The sequence below is a fragment of the Sinocyclocheilus rhinocerous genome, unplaced genomic scaffold, assembly GCF_001515625.1.
Source record: "Sinocyclocheilus rhinocerous isolate Xijiao unplaced genomic scaffold, SAMN03320098_v1.1 scaffold69, whole genome shotgun sequence".
In the NCBI taxonomy this organism is placed as follows: domain Eukaryota; kingdom Metazoa; phylum Chordata; class Actinopteri; order Cypriniformes; family Cyprinidae; genus Sinocyclocheilus; species Sinocyclocheilus rhinocerous.
The window spans coordinates 297,600-314,208 of record NW_015667272.1 but is presented as its reverse complement, the minus strand read 5'-3'; the positions used below and the strand labels follow the sequence as shown (position 1 = coordinate 314,208).

The 16,609-nt window shown below is 38.7% G+C and overlaps 3 protein-coding genes across 7 annotated transcripts in view; 1 reads left to right on the top strand and 2 right to left on the bottom strand.

Annotated features, from left to right (window-relative positions):
• Positions 1-388: 388 nt before the first annotated feature.
• Positions 389-4,500, top strand: LOC107733475 (serine/threonine-protein kinase pim-1-like). Its single transcript, XM_016545107.1, has 9 exons — positions 389-474; positions 623-633; positions 731-1,015; positions 1,291-1,475; positions 2,434-2,521; positions 3,316-3,612; positions 3,792-3,968; positions 4,120-4,208; positions 4,443-4,500. Exons 1-9 carry the CDS (start codon positions 389-391, stop codon positions 4,452-4,454), a joined length of 1,230 nt encoding a protein of 409 aa, XP_016400593.1. The 3' UTR covers positions 4,455-4,500.
• Positions 4,501-5,928: 1,428 nt separating this feature from the next.
• On the bottom strand, positions 5,929-10,328 carry ecscr (endothelial cell surface expressed chemotaxis and apoptosis regulator). Of its 4 annotated transcripts, none has more exons than XM_016545151.1 (11): positions 10,018-10,328; positions 9,666-9,743; positions 9,296-9,355; positions 9,175-9,216; positions 7,644-7,739; positions 7,411-7,452; positions 7,058-7,174; positions 6,884-6,982; positions 6,734-6,767; positions 6,371-6,441; positions 5,929-6,245 (listed from the first exon to the last, which is right to left on the bottom strand). In XM_016545151.1, the coding sequence occupies exons 1-11, from the start codon at positions 10,076-10,078 to the stop codon at positions 6,145-6,147; spliced, it is 801 nt and encodes a 266-aa protein (XP_016400637.1). In that variant the 5' UTR covers positions 10,079-10,328; the 3' UTR covers positions 5,929-6,144. The 4 variants fall into 4 exon arrangements, with proteins under 4 accessions (XP_016400637.1, XP_016400638.1, XP_016400639.1 ...); XM_016545152.1 differs by having other exon boundaries at positions 6,371-6,438; XM_016545153.1 differs by lacking the exon at positions 9,666-9,743.
• A 951-nt stretch (positions 10,329-11,279) lies between these two features.
• LOC107733504 (serine/threonine-protein phosphatase 2B catalytic subunit alpha isoform-like) overlaps positions 11,280-16,609 on the bottom strand; it is a 57,047-nt gene continuing 51,717 nt past the window's right edge. Inside the window, exons 12-14 of one of the 2 annotated variants that reach the window (XM_016545148.1) lie at positions 15,821-15,918; positions 15,278-15,325; positions 11,280-12,544 (exon numbers count right to left, since the gene is read on the bottom strand). In XM_016545148.1, the coding sequence (XP_016400634.1) occupies positions 12,366-12,544; positions 15,278-15,325; positions 15,821-15,918 (325 nt within the window). In that variant the 3' untranslated portion in view covers positions 11,280-12,365. The remainder of the gene's footprint in view (positions 12,545-15,277; positions 15,326-15,820; positions 15,919-16,609) is intronic. The other variant, XM_016545149.1, reaches the window with a different exon arrangement.

Here is a 16,609-nt window from a genome sequence, read left to right as displayed (position 1 = left end):
TTTTCGGTGTCCATGTGAGCTTTGAGATCTGTGGCACCCCCATTGGACACCGAAACATATGTGCCAGGTTTGCACACGGTGCACGCAGCCTCCCACTTGTCCCGACCGGGAGAGTAAGTCGGGAATTTCTTCTGTAACTCATCGGTAAATGTGCATTTGCGCTTCAGCATGTTGCAGGCAGAAGTGCTCGGATGGCTGTCTGCTCGCTCGTTGTGAGTGTAAAGAGAGCCGCCCACACGGCAGCCTCTCAGGGATTACGTCACATGCAGCACCGCAGGTGCAGAGTGCCCTAGTGCCGGTCAATTTAATGGCCCAATGAAAACCAGGACATTTTCATCACTTTATAAAAAACAACCAGGACGGCCAGAACAGGACGTGAAAACAGGACATGTCCTGGGAAAACAGGACGTTTGGTCACCCTACCATAGACAGAGTGGGCATAATCTTGATCGAGCAGCTCACGAAGACGCTGTCGTACCTTTACACCGTCAAAGTCCCCATCAATGCCTGAAATCCTCTCAAAGGCAATCTTTAAAATATCCTTTGTTACAGCTTCACATGCATCGATCCGTCGCCTGGTCTCATTGCTTGGAGTCTTGTGAACTCGAACCTTGTCATATAGGTTCATCATAAGTACCTATAAGGTTCATAGCCATTATTAACTGAATACAGAAATATAACAAGCAATATTATAATGATATACTAAACCCCAAACGAATAAATAACTGAGGGTTATTTACATCACTTACACTCACCGACCACAAGGCGGAGGTCCATCCTCATTCGGACGAGACGCCTGTGTGTGTTGGTGAGGGAGGCGGCCGGGAGAGACAGGAGAAATGGAGAGACGAGAAGAAGAAGAAGAAGAAGAGGAAGAACAAGAGGTTTCGGAAGTTTGCCTCTTTCTTCTGTTGTATGTTTCGTCCTAAATCCACCAGAGCTCAGGTGGAGCAGGTGGAGCAGGGTGAGGTGGACCAGGACACTGACGAGGCCCCATCCAGGAAGTGTACTGATGGTAAAAGACGAGCTCTGAACATCAAAAAGTCTTTTAATCATTTACACACAATGTAAAAATCACAATCACACATTATAAAAATGCAGATCAATTATTTTATTCCACAACGTGATAAAAGTTTGAATATAAAAAGCAATATTTTGAAGAAATGTAATATTTCAAGATTTAGTCAAGTAGTCAAATGTTACTCTAAATGAAATATGAATATGAGTATGCAATATTTGATTGATATTATTTAATTAAAACAAGCATTTGGTTAATATACTCTTCTTCAGATCAGACTTCTCTACAGGACGTCATCTGCTCTGTAGAGGACAATGATCATCAGGAGCCTTCTGCCAGTGACCCTGAAGTCCTTCCCGCTGCCGAGGACCAGCCTCAAGATCAGGACAGTCCAGTCAGTCCGTCAGCAGACGAGAGCGCACCACATCTGCTGAGACAGCTGGACTGTGATGAGATCGTGAGGGTTGAGGGTGAGTTTACAGTCATAATCCAAAATATAACTCACACATGCTATTCTTACAATATATTATTTTAGGTGTATGTGTATAAAAGAAAGTGTATCAATGAATATACAAGTATAGTGATTATATGAGAATTACAAACAATGTTAAAATAGGTTTAGAATAAGTATGGCTTGCCTATAACTATAATTATATTTCAATAGACCACATTTGCTGGAAATACATCATCGGCAAGAAGATGGGGGAAAGAACATACAGCTCTGTATATGAAGGGGGTCGCCGTGATTTTGCCAAGTAAGACATGTTCCTGGATTCCCATCTTTTGTTGATCCTGGATCAACATTACTGTCCAAAAATGTAGACTAAACCCAATCCCTACCCCTAAACCTAACCCTATTCCATTATTTATTTGTCTGTTGCATGAAATCCTCACAAAGCCCAGCACAAAGCCCAGCACATTGGCCCTCGTTTCCAGCGCAGGGCAGCTGCAGGCGTTTCCTATAGTAAACAGCTGCCATGCATTTGTAGGTTTTGGAGGGGTCACAAACGCTTGAAGTGTTTGTGATTTATGTGGGCTCTGTTATCCTTCCTTTCAAGCTGCTAAAATAAAGTGAAAGTGAGGTTCATTTTCAGGTGCTGTGATTGTTCCAGATATCTCGTTGTCTAATCAGACGTTGGATCAACATCTTTTGTTGATCCTGGATCAACATTACTGTCCAAAAATGTAGACTAAACCCAATCCCTACCCCTAAACCTAACCCTACCCATAATTTATTCCTAAAATCAGTGTGAAATGATAGCTCATTAACAAGGATATAGAAGCACCTAACCCTGATCATAAGCCTAAAACAGATATTTCCTGAAAAGTTATCCCTCAATTCTGATTGGTTAATTGGAATGTTGATCTAGGATCAACAAGGATGTTGATCATCATAAAAACTGTCTTTCTTCTAGCCTGACCATCCCAGACCAGTGCCTCTAGAGGTGGCAGTGACAGTCTTGGTCAATCAAGGCCCCAGCTGTCGCCACATTAAGTGGCTCTGTCATACACCCGGTGCAATGCGGCGCCAGGCGCAACGCAAGTGTTTTTTGCTAGTTTTAGCCTGACGCAGTAATCATTTTCACGTCCTGCGCCACGTTGTTTAAATAGCAAATGCATTTGCTCCCATTTGTGCGCTCATGGGCGTGCTGGTCTGAAAACAAGGTGTGTTCAGGCGCATTGTTGGCGCGTTGCTATTTTGAGGCAACTAAAATAGACTGCGCAGTAGTTTTTTGTTATTTAAAGAGCGCGTTAGTATAGACGGGTCCACAGCGCGCGTACACTCTGCTTATTACACACACAGGGACGCACAGCAGCACACAAACATGCCAAATATAAAAAATTAAAGGATTACAATGTAAAAGATTATTATTGTGTAGCCTACATAAATATAAAAATGCCTACATGTCATAATGGATAGTCATTGCATGTATCAGAATTAGGCTACCTATTTGCTCGCGCACGAGCAGCTCCGTTTCCTCTCTGGAGACGCATTCTAGTCTTTGCGCTTGCAAATTCCACCATGTAAATAGCAAATCCGCCATGGCACGAGCGCAACTGGCTCTTAAAGGGAATGGGAGATGAGACTCTGATTGGTTTATTGCATGACACGTTATGCCCAAAACACACCCATTACTCATTAAGAGAATAGGGACAACCCTTTTAGACCATGTGCTGGGCACGCAGACCGTTTTTCCCGTCGTTAAACTAGCAAAAGTGGATTTGGACATGCCCTAAGTGCATCTGCACCGTGCGCTTTAGACCTTGCGCTTAGATCGTTAAAATAGGGCCCATAGTGTTACTGGACTGGCAGGACCATCTCGACCAGTATATCATGGTCCTAGAGCAGCCCTCACCCTGCATGGACATGCACGATTTTTGGCTGCATTATGACGGCCTCTTCAGTGAGGGGATGGCCCGTCATTTCATGCAGCAGGTTATCGACGCTGCTGCCGTGTGCTGTTCCCGGGGGGTCCTCCATCGTGATATCAAGATGCCGAACCTCCTGGTCAACATAGAGACCCTGGAGGTGAAGCTGATTGATTTCGGCTGTGGGGACCTCCTGAAAAGCACATTGTACAAAACCTACAGTGGTATGTATTATTTTTCAAACATGTAGTTTGGGACTTGAACTCTAGTGAATGAACTAACAACATTCTCAGAAGAAAAGTCAGTCATAATATTATTTTTATTGACTAATATTAAATGCAGTCAGAGAAAACATGCAGTGGTAAAGAACACATTTAGACATGTGACAAACTCTTTCCTCCAGGGACAGCGAGGTACTGCCCTCCTGAATATTTTGAGAGGGGCGAGTACAATGGGAAACAAGCAACCGTGTGGTCACTGGGAGTGCTCCTGTTCCGCATGATCACCAGCCTTTTCTCCGAGAGCAGCGATATCAGTCTGATGGACACTGATATCTGGTCCCAGTCAGGCTTCTCCAATGGTGAGATCTTCATTTCAACAATTTAGAATTAGACAAAACGGCTTTATAAAAGACAATAAATTATGGATAATCCAGGAATCTTTCTCATTTAACAGCTTAGAAAGTGTAAAGTTAAAGGTAATAGTCAGACATCTCTCTATTTTCTGCATAGAGAGCTGCCGTTTTATCCGAGGATGTCTGAAGAGCGACCTGGGGAAGAGGCTTCATTTAGAGGAGATGCTCTTCCATGACCGGTTTAAAGTACTGTTTCAAAGACAAGCTAAAATTATTTTAAAGATATAGTGTTTGTTTAGTTTTTGATGGTATAGTTTGATTATTTTAATATGGACATCAGCTAACTTTCAATATCTGTAGTAACTCGTATAGTCAATCCTCATACATTGCATAGACAAAAAGCTGTATTTTTATACCTTATGAAATCGGTTTGTCTAATTTGTACAAGTTGTAATTGTATAATTCGTAATTGTGTTTCAGGTCCCCCTGTAAGTCATGGAGGACAGGGTCAGCCTTGCGTCTGGTGGGCTGCCATGGGTGACCCCTCCATCCCTCCAGTCTTAGTGTCTTGCGGGGCTGGCAGGCCTTGGTAGCATCTGGCGCCTTGGCTTGAGGCAGCAGTTTTAGCATCTTGCGGAACTACTCGCCTAGGGATGTGAATTGTAAATAGTTCATTTAGTTTTAGTTAGTTAAGTACTTCACCACCCAAACATATTTCTAAAAATGGAGTCACCTAGAGCTTCCCAGAGCTCCCTGTCAAGCCTGTCCCACAAATTCCTGGCACTGCAGCCATAGAGGTTCCTGCCACTCACATGGCGACAGAGCTCAGTTTCTAATCCACTTTGGGCCCAATGATCCTGTCAGGGCTGCTTCAGAAATCACTCTGAAGGCCTCAATAAAGGTTCCTGACACTGCTGCTCCAGAACCTGCTGAGGTCAGAGAGAACCAAATCAAAGGCACCGCAGAGGTTACTTGACATGGTACCCTTTCAGAGCTGCCCTGGTCCCACAGCTTCTTGTCCAGGCTTGAAGGTTTCTGCTGCTGCAACCACAGAACCTGCAATGGTCTCATAACAGCTGAAGTTGGAAAGCTTCCCGTCATGTGTGCCATGAAGTTTCCTCCCATGATGGTGTTGAGATTAATGCCACGGCTGCCAAAAAACCTCCAGCCAAACAGCCTCAATCTTTCTTGTCATAACCTCAGCCAGAGCTAAAGCTGCTCCAGTCCCAGAGCTCCTCTCTCAACCTCCCTGGTCCCAGAGGTTCCTGCTAAAGCTGCTCTGGCCCTAGTGGTTTCTGTCTTGACTGCATCAGAAGATCCTCTTACGACCCCAGTGTTTCCTGTCACTGGTGTGATTCCTCCATAAATATAGTACACCATTGTGCCACATTAAAGCATAATGTTTGTGAAAATAAACATGTTTTGTTTTATCAGGAAAACATTATGATGATCTGGACATTAATCTGGTTTACATTTCTCACTTTACCAGTCAAGAGTGTGTTGAGTAATAACCTCAGGTATGTAAAGCCAGGTCAGTACAGAAGGTCAGATATGCTGTATATAATTGCACTCAGCCATTTCTAAGCTTTTCTAATGCCTGATGGAAATACCAATTATTTCAAGAATTATAAGGTATAATGTACAGCAGTGGTTTGCAGTTGTGGACTCAAAGTGCATTTTATATGTCTCTCTTGGTTCATGGAGCTCTCGCCAAATCAGTTGATGAACTGAATCAGGTGTGTAGACCAGGACCAAAAAGTGAAAACCACTAATGTACAGTCTTTACCTCAAAATAAAAGTCTGACATGGTCATCAGGACAATGACACAAATATATCACATCAAATGTGGCCTCTACAGGAAAAAAAACCCAAATTTGTGAAATAGAACTTGACTCAAAACCTTACATTCCATATTTCACTTTACAAATACATGACATTACACACTAATGCACTTTTTTTATGAACACAAAAGTGACATTTTATTTATCAATGAAGGATGTGTCATGTTTAATATATGAGAGCATGAGATATTTTAAATGCAGTGAGTGCACCAATGCATGTCATAAACATGATGTGTGGTCTGTACACTGACCATTAGCTAAAGGCACATTAATTCACATTCATTTAATAGTATAAATAGAGTATGCAGCCTCCAATCTCGTGCACTACGAACTGAGTAAAATCACAGTCCGTCTTTGATGCCCAGCAGGTCTCTGGTAAATTCTTGGTCATCATTATCCACTATAGTGCTACGAACTGAAGACATCTGGGGAGAATCTGTATCTGCACAGAAGAGAAGTGAAGTCTTACAGAAGGACATTTACAGTTTCATATGTTAGAATAACATAAAATGGGATGCTATTCTCTCTGTATCAGTCACAAAAACACTAAGGAAAGCATGTACTTACTGTTTTCTGTGTTTATTGTCCTCACAGAGACAAGAGTGATGCTCTCTTTCTCACAGTTGCTGGTCATGTTGCTGGATCAAAAATTGTTTTTATCTTAAGTTAACTTTCAACAGATCTGTTATTTAAATGTAGTACATAATATTATATTTTAGTAAATACATTAAACATTTTTTAAAAAATTTTTTATGTCCCATTATTACAGTAGGCTATATTGATATCATTAACTTGTACTTGCATGCTTTTTTAATTTTCATATTTCATTTTTTTCTTATTATTATTTTATTATATTATATACCTAAAACGGACAATGACGATAACTGCACATTCACAGTCATGTAAATGTACAAATTTATTAGTCCTCACCTGTCAGACACCACAGAATCACAGCTTTTAATACCTATAAATAAAAAAAGAAAACCCACAAAACAAAACAGATCAATTATATTGCACATTTATAGCCATGTGTGCTTTTAAAGGTAATCTTGAAAATGACAGAATTGGAGAGAAACCCACCCTCATGCTGTTTAGTATTTCTACACCGTCCCCTGAGGTTGATAGCGGTCACCAAGACCACCATGACAACAATTAAAATGAGTATAAGACTCATCACACCTGTAATTGCAGACAGGAAATATTTTAGCACTAGAAGTAATGTGTATCATGAGATTATATCGGTATAAAACCTACCAAAGGCGAGCAAAGTGAGACCGCTGTCTGGTGCCTGTGAAGGTGTTGCCGTCACCTCTGACATGCTGATGTTTGAATTAGCGGTTGTTGAAGTCTTTGGAAGCAGAGAAACACCCACTGCACATGGAGCAAACACGTGAAATAATAATGTAGTCTTAAATGATAAATGCTTGACTGTACTGCACAGCATGACCAGTTCTTCAACATACAGCTCAAAATGATCTTCAAATACAATTTGAGATATACAAATATACAAACTCATCTACATCTTGGATGGCCTGAGGGTGTGTACATTTCAGCTAATTTTCATTTTTGGGTGAATTATTCTTTTATTAGCAGTTAATAATTATTACCTGATGTGTTATGCGAAGAGAGGCCGGATCCATCAGTACTGCCTGAGCAAACAGAGGTACACGTTACATTTCTGTCATCCACTTCCACTGATTTTGATCCCCAAAACTCAACTATGAATCAGGACATTCTTGAATGAATTATATCTTGTCCATTTACAGTTATAATGATACTTACTGTTCATATTTTAGCAAATAAGAGTTTTGGGGGGAAAGTCAGAAGAAGGAGGTAAAACCTGTTATTTTGGCCGCTGGGGATGAGGTGGAATTTAGAGTTGTGTCAGTGTAGGATTTTAGTGTGGTTAACATGGAGCTGGTGATGATGGACTGTCCTGTAATACACAATTTTATAACTTTAATAACATTTATTGTGTTACCCTCGCATTTCAGAATTTTACTTAGTAGAGACAAGCAAGATAAACCATCAACTTACAGTCGAAGTAAAGAAGTGCAAAGTCTTCCCCCAATATATTCTCCCACTGTATATAATGCATATTTTAATTAAAGGAATAGTTAACCCAAAAATGAACATTTACTCACCCTTTTTCAGGATTGGACCTGTTTTGTCATGTGTTTCGGTTCGAAATGGTTTACTGAATACAAGTGTTACATTTATAATTACTATTCCCCACCTCCAGTTCACTCACGCGTTTGAAGATGAAACGTCACATGGAGCGCATTGCGTTCTGGGAAACAGTATCCCATGCAGCGTCTTCAGATGCATACATCAAATTTCAGCCAACGTAGTAGGTAATCCGGGCATTCCATACATACAGAAAATTCACATACTATTCACAGTATACACACAGCATACTGCAATATAGTATGGTAGTATGCCATTCCGAACAGCTTCTGTACTGATTTCAGTGTACTTGAGTTATATTCAGCAGATTCTGGCGAATAGGTAATCCGGGTATTACATGCATACAGAAAATTTGCATACTATGCACAGCATACATACTGGATACTGCAGAAATAGTAAGAGTAGTATGATAGTATGGCATTTCGAACACAGCCTATGAATGCTACTCCGTGTCTCCTACTACTTTTTTATTATTATTATTTTTATTGGAGCAGACTTGGAGAAATTTAGCATTACATAACTTTCTTGCCAATCGATCCTCTGAAGTGAATGGGTGCCGTCAGAATGAGAGTTCAAACAGCTGATAAAAACATCACAATAATTCACAAGACTCCAGTCCATCAATTAATGTATAGTGAAAAGCTGCATGTTTATAAGAAACAAATCCATCATTAAGGCGCTTTAACTTTAAACCATCGCTTCTGGCCAAAATGCCAGTCTGTAATCCATAATAATGCACCCTCCCGTGTTATCCTCTCACATAAAGTTCCACCGACATATTTGTTAAGAACTGTTATAACTTGTAAATGGTGCTAGATTGGGCATATTTCTCTCCTGATTCAGATTGACAACTTGTTCACTGGAGAAAGCAATAATATGGATAGAAGACTCACAGATAAATTTTATTATCAATTATTATTTTTTATAGCTTTTCACTTGATGTGGATTACTTGTGGTTTATTGTGAGGTTTTATCAGCTGTTTGGACTCTCATTCTGACGGCACCCATTCACTGCAGAGGATCCACTGGTGAGCAAGTGATGCAATCCTAAATTTTTTTAAAATCTGGTCTAATGAAGAAACAAAACCATCTACATCTTGGATGGCGTGAGGATGAGTACATTTCAGCAATTATTTATTTTTGGGTGAACTACTCTTTTACCAGTGGGTAGTAATAATTACTACCTGATGTGGTATGCGAAGAGAGGCTGGATCCATCAGTACTGCCTGAGCAAGCAGAGGTTACATTATTGTATGTTTACTACACAGTATATTTACATCAACTGAAGTTATATTTGTGCCTTACCTGTGTGGCTAGAATATACAGGAGCTGTGGTTGTGCTCACAGTTTTTTCAGTTTGGACTTCTAAATTAATAATAAAAAAAGACAGATACATTTACATTAAGTTGATTTCTCTTCACATATGAAATAAATATAAATAAATAAACACATATATGCTAAAGGAAGAATTACATTTATTGGTTCATGTCTAATTAATGGCAAATAAAGTTACACTGTTACAGATACATTTAAGAAAACATGTTGTTGGACATTTACCTATTAATATAATCTTAACAATGGTAAAATGACAGTTTCCAGTTGTTCAAATCATCCTTAATATGGGAAATTCTTGTTTAGATGTGAGAATTATACACAATATGATAGAAATACTCACCTGTTCTTGAAACAACAGACCATGGAGACATAGCAGTTGTGTTTGGAGGTACTGTAGTTGGTATGCTTGGGTCATTTCCTGTGCAAATTGCATAGAGAACATACATTTCATGAAAAGATATACTGTATATATTAAATGGCCACAAAAGTATTTGGGCACTAAAGGCAGACATTTGGGGGCCACCATACATAGTCAGTGACTATTGCAGTTTAAGCCAGAAAACATTTAAAACTTTGATCCCCTCTTTTTGCCCATGTACCGTTTTACACTTTTCCCATTTTCCCTGTTTTTTTGTTTGTTTGGTTTTTATACCATATACTTTATATATAAAATTGGCTTCTGATTGACTTACCTGCTGAGATTATGGATGAAGATGCAAACAGGGGAATGAGAAGAAAAAAGAGCTGCTCCATGTCTCAATCCAAATGGGTTTTACTCTCATCCACCTACACAGGACCGGTCGTATGTATCCCAGATATCAGGAAATAATTACAGTACTTATGTATGTGTAAAAAATGAAAAACAAAGCCGAACAACTATGGAAATATTCTTGAGCGAGTGAGTTTGGTTGAAGCATTAACCAGTATGTCCAAATCTGTTTCCTGTTGGATATAATAGTAACACACGAGGGAGTGCACATAGTATTACAAAGCCCTGCTGAGAAGCGTGTGTTTGGGTGTGTGTCAGTGGGCGCCGAGCTCTGGTTTGAGGGAGAAGGGGCTGCGGCCCCGAGCTTCCTGTGGAAGAATAGCAGGAAACAGGTGGGATGCCCTCATGGGAAAAAGCCCTCATTGATTGAGCCTTTGAAACTTAGAAGTTCCTAATAAAAACCTTATACAAACTGTCGTCTTTGCATTTCTTTACATTAATGTTACATTAAAAATTACATTTTCATTCTTGATTATTAATTAAGCAGCTGTTGAATAATCAGTTTACTGTTCTTTAAAGAGAAAAATAATTTTACAAGCAAATTTTCAGTCCAGCATCGAAAGGGGAAAGACATTATTAGTTCATGCATATTTTATTCAAGAGTAAAAAAAGTGATTTGTCCCATAGGGCATGCTTACAATATGTGTTTTCATTTAGGAAGTCAAATGCGAAAACTTAGTTCCAGAGAAAATTACAAGAAAAATAGTCACAAATCCATAAAATTCCTTCTTTGAAATAAACCACGTCTGGACCAAACAAGGATCAGAAAACAGTGGAAATGAAAGAACCGTAAGCTTAATTGTAAGAATAATAAGATCATCAAGAATCATAATGATAATATAGTTTTCCTCTTCAAAGTGAGACACTGAATTTTCCTGGTGTCCAATTAGTTTACATTTGAAAAAAACATGCGATCATGCTTTGGCAGCCTGAATGTTGCTTTTCACTGAGTAATATGTTCATTCACACTACTGAACAACTTCTGTACACCAACTGAACAAAGAGAACGAAACAGAAAGAAAGAACGAAAGATGACGAAAAAAAAAACACCTCGGAAAGAGCGTCAGTGCCTGTACAGCGAAACTATACAAAAATAAAATCAACCGTAATAAAATGATATCGATGAAAATAAAAAGAAATTAAATAAAAGATTACAAAATCCTATCTATTTAAAGAGATATAAAAACAAACTAGACCTTTACAAATATAATTTGAAGGGAAATAATTCAAGTCTACTATATTGAAACACATCACAATTATAATTTCACATATCAATAAGGAACTTAATTGCATGCACTGATGCGTTCAGTACCATAGATGCTGTTAAAAATCGTTGTCCTCGACCGTTGTTAATAATCATATATTTAAATATATTTATATATATTTATTTGACTTGCGAAATGTACTATGTGCATTCTCTCTCTTGAGATACAGGCAAGTGAGAAACAATCAGGAAGGTGGCGCCAAAGTTGAGCTCCATCTGCGGTTTACCTCCGTCCGAACGGTTGCATTGATCGAGAGTCTACGGCGGACAAGCATCACCGCTCTTCTCCTCTACTGCTTCATGGTATCTTACCAAAAACCAAATCAAGAAATAAAAACCCCCAGGTAAGATTGCATTATAAGTAATAAAATGTACAGGATTCGTCGTTAAATGTCCTTTCTTACAAACATTTTTCGTTTTTTGTCATTTCAAATTTGTATATTTATTAATACTAGTAGCAAAACATCGTCAACAGTGAGATCATTTCATTATGAGATGGGATCATGAAGAAAAACTCGCAATCAAAAGAGGAAAAAAGTGTGCATGGATCCGGTATAGGCTCGTCACCCGCACCGACGAACTGGATTTATCAGGCTTAAGAGAGAGTTCCTAAACCCCACCCACTTGGCATGTGGGTGGAGCCAGAAAGGAATGGAGACCGCCCTCTCTCTGATAAAGACACTTTCAGCCCTTCACAGGCAAATCACCCCCCACCCTCCTTCCCATTCGACACTCCCAAAAAAGCAGACACTTGCCGTCGGCAAGGTATCCGTTTTTGAAAATTGCAAGTGGCAAACTGACAGAAAGAAAACAGTCTGCCTCTTTCAGTGAAACATTAAAGATAGTTTGGTTCTCTAATTGGACATTGGAGCAGGGAGGGATGTGTAGGTGATGTCATAGGGTGTTTGTTGGAAGCAGGAGGTCTTAAATCATGGGTTTGGCTTTGTCCTGCCATGCGTCGTGGCGGTGGCATGGACTCAGGTGCAGGTGAGTGGGCAGCCGTTTCATCACTGGATGTTACTGTTGTCGTCGGTGCCGTTGGTCTCGGACATGTTCATCTTGCCCATGGAGTGGCCCACGTGGTTGACTCCATCCTTGCGGGGCGGCATGCGTTCGTTGATGCGGTCCAGACCTTTAGCCTCTTCGAAGCTGTTGATCTTGTGCTGTGGAGAGAAGCCGCGGATGGCTGCGGAGAGACGGGAAAAGCCCACAATGAACAACTAGACTCTTGTTTCTCATCAGCTTCCTGTAACTACATTTGTAAATAACACCACGAGGCCTTTAATTTCTCTTTACTAGAATCTAAACTTATAACGCATAATATCATATATACACTGAACAAAATTATAAACGCAACACTTTTGTTGAGCTGAACTCAAAGATCTAAGACTTTTTCTATGTACACAAAAGGCCTATTTCTCTCAAATATTGTTCACAAATCTGTCTAAATCTGTGTTAGTGAGCACTTCTCCTTAAATTTCAAAAGTTTGGGGTCAGTATGATTTTTTCATATTAACAATAAATAAATAAATAAAAAATACTACTTTTATTCTGCTAGTATTACAGTTCCCACAAAATTATTAAGCCGCACAAGTGTTTTGAACATTGATAAGAAATGTAATAAGAAATGTTTCTTGAGTACCAAATATCAGAATGATTTCTGAAGAATCATCTGACGCTGAAGACTGGAGTAATGATTGCAGAAAATAAAGCTTCGCCATCACAGGAATAAATGACATTTTAAAATACATTTATTTAGAAAACAGCTATTTTAAATTGTAATTATATTTCTCAATATTACAGTTTTTATCATATTTTTGATCAAACAAATGCATTCTTGGTGAGCGTAAGAGACTTCTTTAAAAAATCTTACAGACCCAAACTTTTGAACAGTATTATATAGCTCGATTATTAAAAAAATTATCTATGGAGGACTAATAAAATAAAATATCAATTTATTAAACAATAAAAATGTAAACTTATAAATTACTTATCAAAATGGAAAATAGACATTTAAAAATTCAGATTTAAAAAGTTAAGTGTAACAATAAAATAACGCATTAATACATGATTTGAAATTGACAAATAGACATAAGTTAAAAGTACTATTTAGTATAGTTTTTAATCCAATTACTAATATTATTATAAATAATATTATAATATAATTATACATAGTAAATTTTACTATATACAATATAGTAAATAATTTATTTACTAACATTTCAATAAAATAATACTTTAAGAACTTATTACTAAACACAACTTTTAAAGTCATTGGTCAGTTGCACTTCCTAATCCATTTGCCAACTGCTTTTTTTAATATTCATTTTTATCCAATTGGAAAATGCTAATGAATCTCAAACTGAATTTTACACATCACACCAGCCTTAAGGGTTCATCTGAAATGAAAAGCTTTAAGCCATTTCAGAGAAAATATCAAGATAAGTCAAAAGACTGGAAATATGGAGATCACCCCACCCTACCTGCTATTTTAACTATTTTGTTGATTTTTTATATAGAGGAAGTAGAAACCCCTTGAGTCCATCCATGTGTGTATCACTGAGGTGAGCTGGTCTCAGAAAGCGAGAGGTTGTAGAAGAGGAACACACTCTGGTTGGCTGAGAGTTCCTGATTGGGGTTAATCACATGCTATGCCCACACTAGAATCATGAGGGCCAGAGGAAAAGCAGCGCCCGACAGAACATATCCAAAAATCATGCCTCCAGTTTAGATGCTACCTCAAACCATCATGCAAGTAGTAAAAGGCATGTTCCTTTAATGTCACCACTCCAAAAGGGCACAGCAAATATCTGATTAAATTACAGTTGCTGAAAAAACCTCACTGACTTTTCTGTACAAATAGCATCTTGTGATTCTTTAGTTACATAATGGCTGTGTCTACAACCTAAAAAACACTGCACTAGCAGGCAATACAAGGAGGTAGGAAGGGATCAAGGCAAATCTGAATATGAGGATACTAAAATGCCTTCATCTGGTTGCTTTCTGAAGCCAGCATACAATAGATGTATCCTTCAATGCCTTTCTGCTGTAAATTTGTATATATTGTTGAAATTAGAAACATAAAATTATTCATGTAAATATACACTACCATCCACATGTTTGGAGTCTGTAAGATGTTTTAATGTTTTAGAAAGAATTATGCTCATTCTAATATGATGATTTGGTGCTTAGGAAACATTTCTTATGATTATCAGTGTTGAAAACAGTTGTGCTGCTTAACATTTTTGTGGAAACCGTGAAATTTGTTTTTCCAGGATTTTTTAATAGATAGAAAGTATTTTTTAATAGAAATATTTTGTATCATTATAAATGTTTTTACTGCCAATTTAATGAATCGTTGCTGAATAAAAGTATTAATTAAAAAAATAATAATTACTGACCCCAAACTTTTGAACAGTAGTGTGAAATGTATGCTTGGTTATCTCTAAAGCTCACTTGAATTTGGTTATTTGATCATTTGATGTGATGTTTTGGTACCTAAAATTCACTTGTGCTGTCTGTTTAGTCGTTGACTGACCGGATAATAAGGCAGGTGCCTTGTGTTTCGGACACAGCCACAGTGTTAACCAGTAAGCAATCCAGGCTATGACAGATTTCTTGAAAACTATTTGACACCAAACTGTTCCCAGACATGTGCAGTGCCCCTTCGTAGTGATCGGTGGCTTTCTGGTCTTGTTGCTCTTCTCTAATGTAGTGTGTTAGTTAGTTAGAGCAGTCAACTTCAGAACGACCCTGGCGGAAAATCCAGCATACGACGATAGATGTGTTTTAAAATGGGTTCCCAACTGTTAGGTCCCATGTTGAGCAAGAAACAAACCAGATACCAAACCATCTACCATTCCAAAACTCATCTACCATCGTAAATTGGATTATGCCCAGATACATGTCCTGGAATTACCTTCTCCGTCTTCTTCCGTCTCGATGGCTTCAATGGCTTCGACGGTTGCTGGAGGGAGAGGAGGGGAGTGTGTTATACCTGAACAAGCCATGCAACAGCAGTAACGCACAGGCAGCAGTTGTGCACAAGCAGCGGCAGGCGCCGGGACGCATGCACGCCAACCAGACTATGGACCACAGACTCAGACAATCCCCTCAACCATTCGCACTTTGCAAGAGACTTCTCCTGCTTTCCATGCTTCCTGTGCTCTAGACACCCTACGAGCCTCTCAGAAACTCATTCTCACCCCAGTTTACCATTGACGGGTAAACCAACCCATTAATGTGTCCATGCTTTGGGGGAACTAAAAGAGCAGCACCCCAAAGCTTGGAGTTGTCAGAGGATACAGAAAGAGACAGATGGAGAGACAGGTGGAAGGGACAGGGACAGACATAACAGAGACAGAAGAAGAGGAAATAAAAAGAAGCAGGAAAGAGAGGAGGAGGAGGAGACAGAGGGAGACAAGAACCAAGGAACATGGCCAGAACTGGATCATGCGCTCACCACTCTGTATAGTCTGCTTGCCTCCAGAAAGCACCCCACTTGGGAGCATCCCGGTAGGGGTCAGACCCTTCAGGGTCAACACATTCTCACTCTCCTCTCTGCAAAGACAGCATAGGACCATCAGAAATAATAAAATACACATTACTGATATTTCACTACCATTCAAAAGTTTGCAGTCGGTAAATTTTTTGGATGTTTTTGAAAGAAGTCTCGTATGCTTACCAAGGCTGCATTTATTTGATCAAAAATACAGTAAAATTGTAATATTGTGAAATATTATTACAATTTAAAATAACTGTTTTCTATTTAAACATTTTTTAATGTAATTTACTGCTGCAATGCAAAGCTGAATTTTCAGCACCATTACTATAGTCTTTAGTGTTACATGATCCTTCAGAAATCAATCTAATATGTTGATTTGGTGCCCCAAAAGTATTTCCTTTTATTATAATTGTTGGAAACAGTTGTGGAAACCATTTTTTCATGATTCTTTGATGAACAGAAAGTTCAAAAGAACAGCATTTATTTGAAATAAAATAATTTATAAATTATGAATGAATTAAAGGGGTCATATGATGCGATTTCAATTTTTCCTTTCTCTTTGGAGTGTTACAAGCTCTTGGTGCATAAAGAATATCTGTAAAGTTGCAAAGACTAAAGTCTCAAATCCAAAGAGATATTCTTTATAAAAGTTAAGAGTCAGCCACACCTACCTAAAATGGCTCGTTCTAACACGCGAAACTACTTTGTTTGGTCTTCCAAAAGAGGACAATATCCGCTTCGTCATGC